The sequence below is a fragment of the Pelobates fuscus genome, chromosome 6 (assembly GCF_036172605.1).
Source record: "Pelobates fuscus isolate aPelFus1 chromosome 6, aPelFus1.pri, whole genome shotgun sequence".
NCBI lineage: Eukaryota > Metazoa > Chordata > Amphibia > Anura > Pelobatidae > Pelobates > Pelobates fuscus.
In genome coordinates this window covers 224,785,245-224,802,860 of record NC_086322.1, presented here as the reverse complement: position 1 = coordinate 224,802,860, position 17,616 = coordinate 224,785,245, and the positions used below count along the sequence as shown (strand labels likewise).

The 17,616-nt window shown below is 42.5% G+C and overlaps 1 protein-coding gene across 8 annotated transcripts in view; it reads right to left on the bottom strand.

Annotated features, from left to right (window-relative positions):
* The window catches only part of SEC31A (SEC31 homolog A, COPII coat complex component), a 61,929-nt gene that overhangs the window by 34,235 nt on the left and 10,078 nt on the right, over positions 1 to 17,616 (bottom strand). For all 8 annotated transcript variants that reach the window (XM_063458784.1, XM_063458785.1, XM_063458786.1 and 5 more), the window contains exons 2-11: positions 11,023 to 11,102; positions 6,693 to 6,816; positions 5,698 to 5,896; positions 4,874 to 4,969; positions 4,621 to 4,761; positions 4,284 to 4,426; positions 3,776 to 3,875; positions 3,151 to 3,312; positions 2,440 to 2,592; positions 1,022 to 1,258 (exon numbers count right to left, since the gene is read on the bottom strand). In XM_063458784.1, the coding sequence (XP_063314854.1) occupies positions 1,022 to 1,258; positions 2,440 to 2,592; positions 3,151 to 3,312; positions 3,776 to 3,875; positions 4,284 to 4,426; positions 4,621 to 4,761; positions 4,874 to 4,969; positions 5,698 to 5,896; positions 6,693 to 6,816; positions 11,023 to 11,101 (1,434 nt within the window). In that variant the 5' untranslated portion in view covers position 11,102. The remainder of the gene's footprint in view (positions 1 to 1,021; positions 1,259 to 2,439; positions 2,593 to 3,150; positions 3,313 to 3,775; positions 3,876 to 4,283; positions 4,427 to 4,620; positions 4,762 to 4,873; positions 4,970 to 5,697; positions 5,897 to 6,692; positions 6,817 to 11,022; positions 11,103 to 17,616) is intronic.

The following is a 17,616-nucleotide window of genomic DNA, read 5'->3' as shown; positions in this document are numbered from 1 at the left end:
GCTCCCTGCCGCTTCTATTCTTACATATTACAAGGAGGGAGCTGTGCACCGGTAGCTCCCTCCTTGCAATAAAACAAACAAAGAGGTCTTCGTTCACTTGTTTAAAAATTTCTATTCATTCATTCGTCTTTCTGACTAAATGGACAAAATTCACATTCGAATGCCCAAGTGTTTAACTGGGCATGCGCGGAAATTTCACATCGCAATCTAGTGTGGGCAGATGACGTGTCCCACAGGGACTTCATATATCCCCACAAAGATGGCGGCACCCAGGACCTAGGTCCGGGCAGAAAATAAAGATAAAATAAATAGGTAATATGGGGGCTTAGGGACATTTGGGGGCGACTAGGGGGACAATTAGATGTAGTGGAGTAGGGAGGGGGGTTAAATAAAACTGGATTAGGCCATGATAGTGCCACTTTAATTAGTGGGCTGAAATGCAAAACATGTGTTTCCACACATGTGCTGCGCTGTCTCAATTATGGTGGAAAGTAACATCATCCAAGAGTGCTTTCCACCCATTTTCGGTTTCCCGTTATGTGCCCATAGCTAAAATCTGCCTCTGACATGGTGTCTAATTTAATCATTTGAATACACGCAGAGCATGTGCATTCAACGGTTGAGTAAACCAAATATTTGAGAGATGCTCTCCCTAGTGGCTGCAGATGCTGGTCTTAGCACAGCATGACAATCCCCAGAATGAATTCCACCATCTGCTTAAAACAACAAAGAAGGTACATATTCAAGCCTGTTCAAGGACAGGTAGATACAGGAGCAATTTAAGTCTAGATACCCTACATAGGAGACATGGGTGGGAGGGATAACTATTGTATTTTCTAGGCTCCTCTGCCATCATTTGAGAAGGGGCAACTACTATTTGCTCTGCACTGCTGTTTCACATCTGCGGGAAAAAATCTAATTACATATAGATTTAAAAATAATAGTGGTCTGGCTTTTATGAAAGTGCCTGTAAAGAAAACAGAGGAAAGTAGAGAGAGGAAATGTTCTTTTCATAACCAACCTTCAGGAATGACCAAACATTCTTCTCAAAGTCTGACTTCGAGTCTTCAATTTTCTTCTGGCAGTAGTCAACGAAAGCTCCAGTGCTGACCACATCTTGTAACTTATTAGATCTGTTAAGGAATTCCTCCTCCGTAACTACCTGGCTGACATACACATGGAAGTGTTGGTTTTGGACCTGTGGTTGTTGAGTCGGTTGCACCTTTAAAGCTTCAAATGTGACTAGTTTTCCGCCAAACTAAAAGGGAAAAATACATTTTTGAGGGAGGAAATTAGAATATTCAAGGATACAGGTAAGAACAGTGTGTTTTGGTTGAATGATAAATCTAATTGCCATTATAGAGTCAAGAAAGAATTGTTTTTGTATTTTTAACGCTTTTGAGGCACAGTGAGTAAAAGACTGCATTTGATGAACATTGCATAAGAAAATTATTCAGTTACAATTATTTTAGCTTGAAGTGAAACAATATGAGGAGGAAATGAATGACAGCAAATTGTAACACCAACAAAAAAAAGGTGGTTTATGATGAAATTAGAAGATTGTAGACCAAACAGAAAGCTGCACCGGAATGGAGAACTATTTTATAGTTTTCTATAAATTTGCACAATGAAACCAACAAATAATGCAACTTTTTAGTACACAGCAAAGTTTTTAGCAAGAAATCACTACTTGTGTTTATGTGCTTTCATTGTATATCCAATAATGGAAATACTGTATGGAAAGATTTGTAAGAACTGTGGAGCCTGATGTAAGATGATTTCTCAAAAACTGCACAAATATTAGATACTTTCATCTCCTAGTTCAATGATGGCCAGTGTTGGCACCCCAGATAGGTTAGTTCATTTCCCACTACGTTAAAACAATCTTATTTCTAGGTGAACAGTATTAGAAATGTGTTTTATTATTATTATTATTATTAATGCCAATTATATAGCGATTCCGTATCTCTTTACAACATTACAAAAAGGGAAGATTTAACAATAAATGAGACAATTACAAAAACTTACAGGAACAGTAGGTTTAAGAGGACCCTGCTCAAATGAGTTTACAGTCTAGAGGAGGTGTGGTATAAAACGTAGAAGGACAGGAGATAGCAATCAAACAAGGTGTGAGTGAAGCAGAGCTGGAGGAGAGAGCAAGGCACAGGTATGTGAGGTAGAGGTTACTCTGGGAGTGCCATAAGCTTTACTGAAGAGATGGGTTTTAAGGCACTTTCAAAACAATTAGACACTAGGGGAGAGTCTGATGGTGGTAGGCAGGCTATTTTGAAATATATTTAGTGCCAGGGTGGCCATCACTGTCCTTGCTTGATGCCATATGTGACAGAGCTCAAACACCTAATATATCACTGCTACCACCTTTATGTATCATTAAATTAAAAAGTCACTAGGGGTATAAAATATTTAAAATTCACTCACAGAAAATGATGCTCCAACGGGCCGCCGGAGCCACTTTGGAGGTTTTTTCAGAGGAATAACAGCGCTCTTCTGCGTCGGCGGTTGAGAAATCTGCAGTGGGGGGAGAGGTTGCCCTGTGCCAAATGGATCTAGGCTCCCAAAAGATGAAGTGATCTGTATAACAAATAAAGGAAAATCAAAGGAGAAATCTAGTGTTGTATTAGAGAAATAAAGATCAGTGATCAACATGTCTGGAACACCTCAGATATGGCGTGGAAATACTTTCTTTTTTTTTATTACACTTTATTTACATTCTGGTCCAGAATTCTGCAATTTTGCAATCCGAGTACAGATGTGCAGAGAACAATAGGTCAAACCAAGGTTACAATGAGCAAAGCAATGAAAATGCATATCATCGTTATCCTTAATATCCAATGGAACCTTGATCATTGGAATGTACTTCTTGTTGTTCAGCAGAAGCTCTTTAGGGCCCTATTTATTTTATAGGAGTAAGACATTTCTTGTCACAAGTGGTATCCAAGGGTCACAGGGTTATTAGACACTCACTGATCCTTAAAAAGCTAAACAAGTAACTAAAGAATCAAGAAAATGAAAACGTGAATATATCATAGTCAGCAAATATTTTCTAGACAGCAAGAAGACATGACATTTAGACCGTTACCATGGAAATATTTAAGATAAATGAATAAATAAATAAATATTTGCTTTTACCTGGTCTGCCTGCTTCTGACTCTGATTGTCTTCGCTCCCACCCATGATGGAATAAATGCTAATGCGCCCATCGAAAGAAGCAGCAGAAAGAACAGCTGGGTTACGGGGGCACCACTGAATATCAAAACACCACTGCGTGTTGGTTGGCAGTTCATATAAAACCTGTGGAAGGAGTACAGCTTAATACAATGAAAACTATTTAATTAACGAGAGACATACAGAATTAGAAAGGTTAGGTGTTGTATTAACAAAATTCCAATAAAATTGCTAGCCGTTTTATGGAACTGCTCATAACATTATGGAAGCTACAGGTTGCTGTGTAATTTACATAGAGTTTATCAGATTATACCAAACGTGCTCTCATCTTATCACAATACGGTTTCATTTAACACAGTAAAGGAGTTTAAGCATGCGTGGGATAGGCATAAGGCTATCCTAACTATAAGATAAGGCCAGAGACTAATGGAAGTATTTAGAAAATTGGGCAGACTAGATGGGCCGAATGGTTCTTATCTGCCGTCACATTCTATGTTTCTGTTTAACGGTGAAAAATATCTACGCAAGTTATGAAAGAGCATGTACTCTATAAAAAGACCATAATCAATACTGCCCTGGTTCTGCTTACCTCTCCTGTATTGGGGTTTGAGCAGAGTATCTTGGAATCCTTCCCACAACTGAGCAGCAGTTCTGGATCTGCAATACTCCAAGCAATGGCCAAAATCCCCCTGCATTTATAAACACGAGTTAATAATTACACAGAGAAAAGCTTAACAATTGTGCCAATACAGCAAAGGACAATATATATTTAGAACTCTGAGCATTTCTTAAATCAGACATTTGAAATTCCAACTGCCAAATATATCATAATCCTGTGAGGTATAGAATACACTGACTACCCATTTACAATAGCAAGGCAGATAGAAGTATTTTAGATAATAGATGCGAGAATAATGCTATAAACATAAAATTAACCCCTTCTGGTTATGTTGTTTCTTTGTAGTAGTAACTGAGCATGCACAGTAGATGTTTTTAAACTACAATTCCCACAAGAGAAAAACACCACTCGTTTTTAGAAACATTAATTTAGCCATAAGAACAAAATCCCAATTTAAAGAGAATAAGAAGGTTCATGCCTTGTGTGGTTTTCCATGACACGCAAAGGAGAAGACGCAAATCTCAGGTCCCACATTTGAATGACAGGGAGCCGGTCATCTTCTGAAGAAAGTACCATCTGGGTGGCAACATCTGGATGCCAAGCCATGCCAGAACAATGCATCTGCCCACAGATATAAAAAAAAAAAATAATATTACCATAATGCCATAAACAGCTGGCCCATATATATATCCAATTAAATTTCTAGATGAAATCATGTGATGAAAAGAAAAAATAAATGTACATGTATTTATGACAGACAAAAAAAACAAAAAACATAATATAATCTTCCCTGTAGTGCAGCTCAACATACATACCCTGTTACTGTGGTCGCTGACTTTGAGAATTGGCTCATTTTTCCTGAGATCCCAGACAGTGGCTCTCCCACTGGGACTAGTGGAAGCCAGAATGTGCTGCACCTGCCTGTTCCACGCAATACAGCTGATGTCTTCCAGAGGCTGAAGTAAATCATACCAATATTACTTTAACAATACACCATAAAGGATGCAATTAGTCTTTTTTTTATAGAAAAATTGTTTTTCAAAAAAACAGGCAGACAGCTTTACTTACCTGAGACTTAGCACCTGGTGTCATTGGTACAGCAAAATTATTCAGATCCCAAATATAGATTTCTGACTCATTGGCACCAGAGGCTACAAGATTTGTCTGTAAAGAGTGGCAGCAGTTAATAACAAACACTAGCAAAAAGTATTTTAAGATTCTAAACAGTGAACTGAAAACCAGTTTTGCAAAACTGGAATATTATTCTAGCTCAACTAGAATCCCAAAGTGGTTGTCTGAGAATAAGGGTAGTATTTGCTTGACATGGAATAGCAGCAAAATGAAAACTAAATAATGAACTTAAGGCGGAATAGTCAATTCTGCAGAAATGATACCATCACAAAAAAAAAATCTAACATTTTATGCTTTTCCTTTTAAAAGATATATTAACGATTTAGATCAGTCCATGTACAGCATGCAAATATGGAGAAGAAACATTGTTATTGTCAAGGGAAGAAAGGGGCAATATTTATTAAGATGATTGACAGGGAGACAAGATGGAGAACTCACAAAAACATATTGGCCATTTATAGGGGCTTAACAAACAGAATATTAAGTTTAGTTCCCATTTAATAATATAAGTGACTAGCAACTCGGTACATTCACTTATAGAAAAAGAGAAAGAAAAAAAATAAGAAGATGGAGACATATTTATAACATTTATATATATATTTGTCAATGCTAACTTTACATGCAGAAACGTGTTTTGCATTAGAGTACATTCCAAGCACCATAACAACTTCTTACAGCGACTGGCAATTCCCTTGGACCATAACCTATGCAGCGCCAAACAGAGTTGCTTTTAAACAGTAGTAATCTGCAACATAACGTACCTGAAAAGAGTTTACATCTAGGGCTCTCACTGGTCCACTGTGTTTATCTTGTTGAGCAATGACAACTTCACTGTCACCTGCTAAGATTTTAGCTGGGTCATAAAGAATCACGTTTCCATTCTCTCCCCCAGCAATAAGGACTCCAGAAAGTTCGCCATCTGAATTCATCCCGTGTGGACCCCATATAAGCTTATGGTACCTGAGTGAAGAAAACAATAAAATAAAAAAAACACCATGGTGGACAGTGCTATTGATGAACAAATGTGAGCATTAACTGTGGGTTTCGTAATCAACCATATAACACTCATCCACTTTTAAAACACATCCAAGTAAAGACAGTAACTGCTAAATCAAGTTGGTTTGATGTTGGCTTTGAGAAAATTGCTTAAGGGCAAGGAGAATAGAAGCACCTACATATACCTTTGTTTTTCTACTTTCCCTCTTTGTTCCTAATATTTCTTTATCAGATATACACATTGTACTGTGGAATTGATCACTTTTGTTGGCAGTACAACAAGTACACACGTTTTTTCAAGGAACAGTGTGACCACTATCATGTGATCATGGTGCCTAGAGTCTGTGTATACATTGTTTCGCTGTGAGCTTAACCCCTCTGCCGCATAAGGCGTAACTCCATCTACTGCAGTATCATGGGCATCATCAGTCAGCCCTGAAAAAGAGTTACAGGCTGGCTAATGTCAGTAATGTGGAAAATTCAATGGCCGAGAACAGTCAGCAGATGTCCTCAACCAATGAATGAGCGGCAGGATAGGTATATGCAGCTACTGCAACTCTGCAGAAGCCAGTTGTTGTAAACCCTGCTTCACAGGAGAACAGGTTCCTGGCAGGACAAGGTGACTGTGTTTAAACATCAGTTTGCCCCATTAGCAGCGAATGACCTCTCATTACTTCTCACATTATAACTACTACAACGCAATGTAGTGGTTAGAATGGTTGATTAACCCTTGAAGCATGATTTGATAATAAATGAATACCTGTGAGAGCTTGAGAAAGTAGCACATGATTTCATGTCCAAGGAATGGTCTGCCAGGTCCATTTCAAAGATCTCAAGCGACGCATTAGTGCTGAAGGTGGCATCAAGTTGCTGAGCAGATGTGCCTGAATTCAAAAGATTTTTTTAAGAAATCGTAATTATTTAACTCAAATGGAGAAAAAAATAAAATAAAATCACACCGCTATATCATAAATAGTAGCATAAGGCTCAAACAGTCCTTGGGTTATACATACTTTTTGCATCAAATAATATATTCATTAAAATGCATGAAAAGGTACAACATTCTGCGAGTTTGTTTATAAAGATTCAATCGAAGTAAATGGATTAAACTCTAGAAGGACAACATTTTAAGAAAATGGCCAGATGCCAACTGGAATTGCAATTCCCATATTTACTAAAGCCAATCCCAGTCAGAATTTGGTCAGCCAAACCAATTTTATCTTACCTGGATGCATATGGTGTCTGGTTGAAAACAATCAGTGCATTTTATACATAAAGCAGAGGATTTAGGATATGTACAAAGCACTGATATTGCAGTGACTAGAGACCAAATGCATCCAGCAGGATGCACGTTTGCTAGTTATCGTCAAATTATCATTTGCTTGGAAAAAAACATCACGTACTATTTGTGTGCTGGCTACAATAGCAGTTAACGAGCAAGTAGCTTTAAATAAAATAAAAAATAATAAACTTAGCTTCACAAGGCTGGGCAATTTTGTGCCTGGCCAGAGCATGGTAGTCCGCTGCCACAACTGTGCACAGTTGCAACTGTGAATTTGTTCAGCACAATTTACAATTGAAGTGTGATTTTCTACATTTAGACTCATCAGATCTGCATATATGGCATATGAAACTGACAAATGCCACTATAGGACACCCAGAAACATTTGCACCAACATAGTATAGTGTGTGAAACGGTTTAAATAAGAAATATTGCACTACAAAAGCTTTCATTTGTGCTTTCAGACTGGAGGACTTAAATGTTATTTCTTCAGACAGGGATTAGCTGTACACATGTAAATTCTGGGTATTTCTCAGTGTTGTTGTTGTTCTATTATTTATGATGCACCAACAAATTCCACAGCCCTGCACAATAGGTGGACTAACAGACAAGTAATTGCAATAAGACGAGCAGGCTGCACAGGAACATAGGGGGTAGAGGGCTCTGCTCAGATGATCTCACATTCCAGAGGGGATGGAGTAAAGTTGCACGAAAGATAAGGGTAGGATGGATTTAATTTATTGGAAAAAGTAGGTTACTAGAATATTTTACAGTGAAGGGTTAGTTTACTGGATGACACAGTTGCAAGAGAGGAAGCATGGTGGGTTTGCTAAGGAAGAGAGTTTTAAATGATAGTTTGAGTGAACCAAGACTGAGTAAGGGTCTAACAGAGCAGGGAAGGGAGTTCCTAGGAAATCGTAAAGGTGGGCATCAGACAAACAGAGAATAGACGCTAGTCTTCAGCAGAGAACAGCGGCCTGGATGGTACATGCAAGTATATTAGTGAGGACAGGTAGGTAGGAGCAGTATTATGTAGAGATTTTTAAATTGAGCCCTAAATCTTACAGGAAGGCAGTGTAAGGATTGACAGGGGGGTGAGGCATGGGAGTTATGGGCAGACAGGAAGACGAGATCCACCTCAGCTCTGTTTTGTATAGGTTAAGTTTAAGAAAATGAGCAGCCATCCAATTGGAAATAGTAGAGAGGCAGTCAGAGACACGAGGGATGGCGAGAGATTAGGAGAGGACATATATATATTTGCTTGTCATCTGCACATAAGTAATATTGGAAGCCAAAAGAGCTCCTGAGTTTACCAAGGGAGGCAGAACAGATCGAGAAAAGTGGGGGACCAAGGACAGAACTTTGTTGAATTCCAACATAGAGGGAAGAGTCAGAAAAAGAAACACTGAAAGAGCGTTGGGGGAGTTAGGAAGAGAACAGGGAAAGAACAGAATTTCATAGACAGAGATTATGGAGGAGGAGAAAAAGTTGTTGCTGATTAAAAGTGTCAAAAGCAACAGAAAGATCAAGGAGAATTAGAAGAGAGTAGCGATCACTGGATTTAGCAGTAATGAGTTACAAGCGCAGAAATCAGGTCGAGCAGAGAATTGGATTAAATTGGTCAATTTAGCGTGCTCAGCTCTATTGTAGACAAACCGTAGTAGCGAGATAAGGCGGTAGTTGAATATGGAGTTAGGGTAAAGGTTAGGCTTTTTTAGAAATCAGGGTGATGGTTGCATGCTTGAATCATGAAGGAAACATGTCCAAGTAGAGGTACAGATTGAATATTTTAGTGAAGGGCAGAGCAAGAGAAGAAGACAAAGCGCAAGTGAGATGTGAGAGCATAGGATCAAGGGAACAAGTGGTGGACTGAAGCAGAGCAGAAACCTCTGTTGGTATAGTACGTGCGAGTGAGCATAGAGTGAAGTGTAAGAGGTACATGGAACCTGCCAGGGCCAGCAAAACTTTAAGGTTAAGACCAGAAACTCTACAAACGAGCATAGTTATGAGGGAATTAAGCAATATTGGCAAAGCTTAAAGGGTTACTCCAACCACCATTATCACTTTTAGAAGTGGTCATGGTAGTAGGATTTTGTATGTGCAGTGTTTTAGCTTGAAAAATTGCGCATCCAGAGATATTTGCACTTTAGTGCTGGGAACTAATTACAATCCAGCACATGTGACTGGAACTTCTGTTCTAAGCTGCCGAATATTAATTCAAAAAATAAAAAATAAACATTGTCACCACTAGCAACAGATGGGTTTATCTGTGTATCTCCCCCTCCCTTCTTTCATCTCAGTGGACACTCTAGACCGCTAAAGCACTTTGGCTTGCCAAAGTACTTTATGTGTGTATGCGTATGTCTGTTTTTCCTTTCTACTGTTTATTTGAGAAAAAGTAAAAATTTCAATAGAAATTGGCACTTTTATAAATTAACCTTGCTAAACTCCCGGCTGTCAACCAGAGAGTCAGCCTTGTTACTTTCTGATTTGTTCAGTAAAGTGTTTCTTAATTTAATGTGCATCAATTACTCAGAGCACCTGCCTTGCAAAGACTTCTCATTGAGCTACATTGAGTCTGTGATTGGACAGCCACAAAGTGTTGGCGGGGTTAGAAGGGGAGGACAGGCTAAAGCTGCAAACAAGAGAACTGCAGCATTTGCAAGTTGTTTTTAGATGTATAATTAAATGCATGCATGGTATGTGGGGTATATCCACTAAACAGTGACACACACATTTTTATTTAGGCAGTGGAGTGTCTCTTTGAGCCCTCCCCCCTACACCATCATCTTCCTTATGTTTTGCCTCCTTCCCATCCCTCCCCTTACTGGCCCAGAGCACTGACATTTTTTTCAAATATTTTTTGGGGCTAGGGAAATGTCCCTTTAAAGGACCACTATAGGCACCCAGACCACTTCAGCTCAATGAAGTGGTCTGGGTGCCAGGTCCCCCTAGTTTTAACCCTGCAGCTGAAAACATAGCAGTTTCAGAGAAACTGCTAGGTTTACACTGCAGGGTTAATCCAGCCTCTAGTGGCTGTCTCCCTGACAGCAACTAGAGGCGCTTCAGCGATTTACACTGAGTAAATCGCACTTATTTGACACTGGACGTCCTCACGAACCTCCAGCGTCAAAAAAGACCCCCATAGGAAAGCATTGAGTAATGCTTTCCTATGGGCGGGTTTGAATGCGTGCGCGCACCTCTGGCCGCGCATGCGCATTCGGCTTTACTCAGGAGCTGATGTCGATGGAGGATAGGTCACCAGTGCCGAGGGAGCCCAGCACTGGATTATATTAAGTAAATAAATGGTTAACCATGTACTCGCCATGGAACATTAGGAATACATATTTGTATTCCTAACAGTATAGTGTTCCTTTAAGGCCACATTACTACATGTAATTGTCTCAGTGTAATGCAGCTCTCCTACAAGCCTTATGTATGCAAAAGAGAAAATTCAGAATAGAAAGAAGTGCAAGGGACAGCTTGTTGTGAACACATATGTCAGGAAGAAAGAGACAGCGGTGACATCTAAAGAGCAGAAATTCGAACACCTAGAATATTCAATGAATAAGTTTCTGTGGGTAAATCCTGGTCGGGTCGCTTCATTCGAGTGTGGTTGAAAAGGAATGTGATTCTGACAAACTGATCAAAACAAGTTTCTGCATAAGACGACTATTTACCAAAAATGTTTTCTCACTGGTGACAATCTGGGCTGTCAGAGTGGAAATGTATATAAAACATGAGTGAAGTCCTAACCATATACAGCGGATATTAATAGAAGCTGTAAATGCAACAAAATACTTTTTACCTGTTGCCAGGTATATCGGGTGATGTTGAGAGGGGCTCCAGGCCTGCATAGCAGTACGATCTATTTCTTTAAGCTTCATCCTGTGTAAAGGGGTAAAAATAAACAATAAATACTTTTGTTTAAATAGGCTAACAAAAAAACAACATTTTCAAATCAACAGTATTATCACATGTGTGCAGAAATAAGCAATGGTTTGTCAAGTTTGAAATTATGTTACAAATGTATAGATGACATGTTATTCCATTTATTTCATAACTCGTTAGCCTTAAAACTGTCAAACTAAAGCCTTAGAGTCCATTAGCATGCAGCTACCATCTCCTCTCTTTCCAAGCTGTAATGTCCTCCACAATTTCTAGGGTACCACACAAGAATTGTGGGATGCCATGCATATCATTTCAGGTGGAGCAGAGACTAAGGCAGCTGCTCCTTCCAACGCTGCTGTCTATCTGGGAGTATTAAATAATCAGGTAAGTACTTTGTTTAAATTAATATTTCCATATACAACCTCGAGTCTTACCAGTAATGCTTGGGGCTCCACAAATGGTGGACTGTCTCTATGGTTATTTCACAGGACACAAATGTGCCCAGAAGAATTGATCAAAAAGGACAATGTTTTTGTTGATGAACAATTGTTCCATATTACTGTAATATTACAAGTTTATGGACAATACAATGTGACAATTTTAAAAGCAACAACCTGCACAATACACTGATCAGAGATCTGTAGTCATGGTGCATATGTTTAACTGATGCAACATTTTCAAATCAACTTTGCAAATCTCAGATCCACCATCAGGAGCTTGATATTGGAGGAATGCATTTCTGTATTTCTAACACTACAGTCTACATTGTAAAGGGTTAAATAACCCTTTATTAATTTACCAGATTCCAGTGCAGATGGGTAGCGGTCGACCTCCTCCAACGTCATCCGATAGGGGGAACTAATGCGCATATGCAGTGAGCGTGTTAGGCCTTCCCCATAGGAAAGCATTGTCTCAATGCATTTTTCAGAGGCAAAGTGCTGTTTAGTGGTTATGGTCCTCTATATAGCTATATTCTGGAGGATGATAGTCTTTTGCTATCTTGTTTTAAAGCGGATGTTGAAATCAGGAAGTTGTGGGGAGCACTTCATATCTGAAAAATTTTACTAGAACTTTCACATTACGCTTTACAAACGTTAAACAGATACAACCAAAAAAGAAAAGGTGGACAAACTAAACAATGAATCAAGGAACCAAAGGTACATGGTGTATTCAATGTAAAATAGAGATTGTAGCCAACATGTAGCTAAATGGGGATTCACAGATGCAGGCCCTGTTATAATGTCTCGGTAACCATCCCAAAAAGCAAATCATGAATCCACAAAAACTAAACAAAGAGCCTTTTAAACATATTATTGGTCCATAGTATGATCAGATTTCACAAACAAGTAATACGAGAATAGTCTGAGAAATACCAGGTAAAAGGGAAGCAAGCATCTGGGGAACAGGTCCCGGAGAAATAATATCAGGCTTCGGGGCCTCCCTGAACAGGAGGGGGAAGGCCCGCTGATGGATGTCGTGACCAAGATCCTAAGGCCTCTGCTGCCAAACGTGCCGGACCATCAATGGCACATAGAGAGAGCGCACAGGGCTCTCAGAGCGAAGCGGGCGAACGATACCCGCCCGAGGGACGTAATTATCAAATTCCTGTTTTACCGGACGAAAGAAACCCTCATGCTGCGTGGGAGGGAAGGCCCTATCCAAGTGGGTGAGGCGGAACTTACCCTGTTCCATGATCTGACTCCGGCTACCCTCCAAAAGCGAAGGCTGTGGCGCCCGGTGACGGGGCTACTGCAGAAACACGGTGTGAAATATGCCTGGGGCTTCCCGTTCCGGCTGCTAGCCTTTCGGGATGGTCGCACTAAAATTCTGCATGCGGATGGTGACCCGGTGGAATTCCTGAAGAGTCTTGACATACGAGATCCTGTACCGTTGATGGAGCTTTCTCAGGCTGAGGAGGTGCTGTGCCCCCTCCCACGCGAGTGGTACGAGGCGGGTGAGTGAGGCACACGGATCTCGGCAGGTCCGGATGCTCGGGGAGTCGGCTGGAAGGGGAGCGCGCCGGCTGAAAGCCCAGAGGATGGTATGTAGGATGCGTGTGGGATGGCGGGTCCTGGGGCCTAGCCCGATACGGGGTGTCCTCATGGGGGCTCAGAATGGGAGCAGCAGTTAGGGCTGCAAGGGTTATTGCCGGAATTTGGCGTGTTTGGGGGGCATCCTCCCCTCGTTGGGTGGGTTAGGGTTGTTTTTCTTTGTTTTTTTTTCATCGAGCCGAACTGGGGTTGTGTTTGTTTTTTTTTTCTCTCACTGTCCCTCTCCTGAGGGCAGCGGAGCTGGGTGGGGTCGATATTCCTTTTTGTGGGCGGAAGGGCTGTTGGGAGATGGGGTGAATGGGCTTTTATTCACCGCTACTCCTCCCTACCACCGCCTCGGAGTGGGCCATGGAACTTCCGCATATCGCGGCATTGACTCCTCCTGGGGACTGGCTTATGTTCATACTTGTGTTTATTCGGGGGGCGGGGGCGGCGGGCACCTGGCTATTCCACTGTGTGATGTTATATACTTATGCCTTGGCCCTGAGATCGCTTTTATTGGGGTGTGTTTGGGCACCTGTTGGGGGCGGTGGCTTGCGTTGGGAGGCTCGCGGGACCTGCTCTGCTTGGCCCAGAGGGGATTCTCCCTTTGGGCCGGCGGGGTGAGTCGTGGGGCACCTCGACGGAACCCCTGGTGGACGGCGCTGTGGTGGTGGGGGGGGGGGGGAAGAGGGCGGCGGGAGCGAGGGGCATGACGACTGGGGCTTCCTTATGTATCATCCCCCCGTCGGCGGGTGGGGGTCATCTGGGAGGAATAACTGTTTTAATGTGTCAGGGGGTCCCTTGTTTGGCGGGGTCATACACTCCCGCTTTCTCCTCACCATTGGCTTTCATGTGACCAGCTCTCTGTCCCATAGTGGATCCTGGAGCCCCCCTGTACGTCAAGGGACGGCGGTCAACACTTTTGTGTGCATTGTGTTAGAGCGAGTTATAGTGCTGTGTCTCTTCTAGGTCCGCCATGCCACAGCATTTTGCGCTGAGACCACTCCCTCCCCCTGATATCCGCTGGGACCCCCCTCCCCAGGCAAGCAGCAAAAAAAAAAAAAAGATAATAAAAGAAAAAAAAAATATTTAAAAAAAAAAAGAGAAAAAAAAAATAATAACCCAAAAAATATATTACAATAAAAAAAGGAAACAACAAAAAAATGGGAAAAAAGAAAAAAATACAATTGAAAATATAGTATTAGTTGTAGCAATGAAGTGTACTGTGTTTCATGCCCTACCCTAGCCTTCCAGATTGCGCCCTTTGCTGAGCCCTTAATAGTAGCCTTGCTCACCCTGCATGGTAGCGCAGGTTATAAATATGTTATATTTTTTATTGTGATGAAGATGGCACTCTAGTAGTGTCTTTATTGGCTGGTCCATGTCCCTAACATCCCAGGGGTCTTTAGTCTTTCTGGGGATGTTGGGACATCTACCCCCATTACGCCTGGCAATAGGTGAGACCAGGCGATATATGTACATAATGTTTGGTTCTTTTCTTCTTTTCTTTTTTCTACTTTCTCTGTTTTCATTCCCTTTTACCCTTTTTCCTTTTATGTCTCCTCTGGGGGGGGGGGGGAGTCGATGATCGCCCTGTTCTACTTGTCCATGTTTAGACGTATCGGACTGCTTAAACTCAGAGATATCTTGCAGGATAACTCATGCCTGTGAAACTAATATCCCTCAATGTTAAGGGCCTGAACGCCCCGAATAAAAGAAGACTTATGTTTAGGGAGCTAAAACGCATGAACCCCGACATTGCTTTCCTGCAGGAGACACACTTGCCGAAATCGGCAAAGTTTGCCCTTAAGGACCATACATATAGGACCACGTACGAAGCCAGAGCCCTTAATAAGAGGAATGGCGTCGCCATTCTTGTGCATCATAGATGCCCGTTCAGGGTTAGCAAGGTTAGTACGGACCCGGGTGAACGCTACGTTCTGGTCTCGGGGTCCATACATTCCCAGGCTGTACATTTCCTTAATGTTTATGCCCCTAATGAGCCAGCCAGTGATTTCTGGGCGGAACTGACGCACATGGTGCTCACGCCGCCACACGGTATCGCTGTGGTAGGGGGCGACTTTAACGCTGCTCCGACCCCAGCAATGGATAGGGGGCCGTGTAGGGGAGCTCCGCGGTCTCACAGGAGGGGGGGGCAGGACAAATTACTGCACACGTTCATGCCGCAAACAGGTTTGGTAGACATATGGAGGGCACAACATACTGACGATATTGACTATACGTTTTATTCGTCACCTCACGGTACGTATTCTAGGATAGACCTCTTTTTGGTGAACTCACTAGCTATTCCCAAGGTCTCGGAATCCACGGTGGGTTCCATAACGTGGTCGGATCACGCTGATGTCTCCCTTACCTTGGATAAACTGAGTGTGGCATCCCCTTGGTCCTGGAAGCTAAATAGATCCTTACTTCAGGACCCAGGAGTCGTCGACGTCGTCCGTAGAGAACTCAAGGATTACTTTACCAGAGAAGCGGAGTCGGGGGTTTCGAAAACCACGGTATGGGCGGCTCATAAGTCTGTTATTAGGGGTATTCTGATTAGGGAAGCGACGCTGAAGAAAAGGCGGAAGTCTCAACTATTAACGTCCTTGCTGGCGACTTTAAGAACGGCAGAACAACGGCACAAGTCGGACCCTACGCCTCCTAACTTATTATTGGTGCAAGACGTACGGCACTCGATCAGGGAACTACTTCTAGACGACACCGCGAGAGCTATCGTATGGTCCAAACGCAACTACTATGAAAAGGCGAACAAGATGGACACTTTGTTGGCGAGGTCCCTTCGTCCGCGGCAACGGGGTACTCATATCACGAGGATCAAAAATGCAGCGGGAAAATATCAGACGAACCCCACAGAGATAGCCAAAGTGTTTACGGATTTTTTCACTAAGCTCTATAATCACTCTGCGGAGGACGGCGCGGACTCAGGTCGGGCCCTATATAAGATACGGGCTTTCCTCTCCCGTTCACACCTTCCAAAGCTGGATATGGTCGCCTCGGCGGCCTTGGAGAATCCTATTACAGCTGACGAAATTGATGCAGCAATTTCCGCCTTGAAGAGCAACAAAGCGCCGGGCCCTGATGGTTTTGATGGCAGCTACTATAAGATCTTCCGTGAAGAGCTTCTGCCCCACTTGGAACCCTGGCTCAATGACTTGATGGATGGAGGGACACCTGATAGGGAGATGTCTTTAGCCAATATTGTTCTGCTGCCTAAACCGGGGAAGGACGACTCGGCTCCGGAAAATTTTCGCCCGATATCTCTAATAAATCACGACTCTAAAATTCTAGCTAAAGTTTTGGCAGGCAGATTGAACCCGCTCCTTACAGGCCTGATACATCCGGACCAGGTTGGCTTTATTCCAGGTCGACAGCTTTTTGAAAACACGAGGCGTAATATTGACCTAATAGGGAGACAGGTTGCGAGGGGCACCCCGACACTGATGCTGTCACTAGATGCCGAGAAGGCGTTCGACAGGGTCAAGTGGGATTATTTATTCGAAGTATTATACCACTTCGGCTTGCCGGGCAGATTTGTGACTGCTGTTAAGGCTATGTACTCCAACGTTAAAGCGCAGATACAGATCTCGGGAGCGCGAGTCGCTCCGTTTCGCTTGAGCAACGGCACGAGACAGGGATGCCCACTTTCGCCACTGCTGTTTGTCCTCTCGCTGGAACCCCGGGTATCAAAGGAGTTACTGTAGGGAATTCGCAATATGTGGTCTCGGGATTCGCGGACGATGTATTGCTGACGCTCACTGACTCGAAAGCTTCCATGGCGGCTCTTACTGAGATACTAACGGTGTACGGCGAAGTTGCTGGCTATAAAGTCAATTTGGGAAAATCAAGTGCGATTCCTATAGGTGTACCAGAAGCCGAGGTTTCGTTTATAGCGGAAACTTACCATATCCGAATGGAGAAAGGTCAGATCAAATACTTAGGCATCTGGTTGACGGCGGACCCACCCAACTATATCAGCAGAATTATATTCCGCTGATAAGACAGTTGATCACCGACATGGAAAATTGGATTGATAAGCCGATCTCGTGGATCGGAAGGAAACACACAGTGAAAATGAATGTACTGCCTCGGATACTTTTCTTGTTCCAGGCTCTTCCGGTCCACGTGACAAAATCTAACTTGGGGCCGCTTCAACAGGCCATAGGCAAGTTTGTTTGGCAAAATAGGCGCCATAGAATCTCTTGCAACGTTCTATATAGAGCAAAGGATAGGGGAGGCCTTGGCCTTCCGAACCTTTACTATTATTACGTGGCGGCCCAGTTGGCTCAAATAGCTTTGTGGCACTCACCCCCAGAGGAAAGGAGGTGGGTAGATTTGGAGTCCTCTATGATGGGCCAGGACCTACCTCAATTCCTTATGTGGACCCCTAAAGAACAAAGACCAATTGATCGAGTGGCGTGCCCGGCGATACACGGCTCCCTTAAGATTTGGGACTC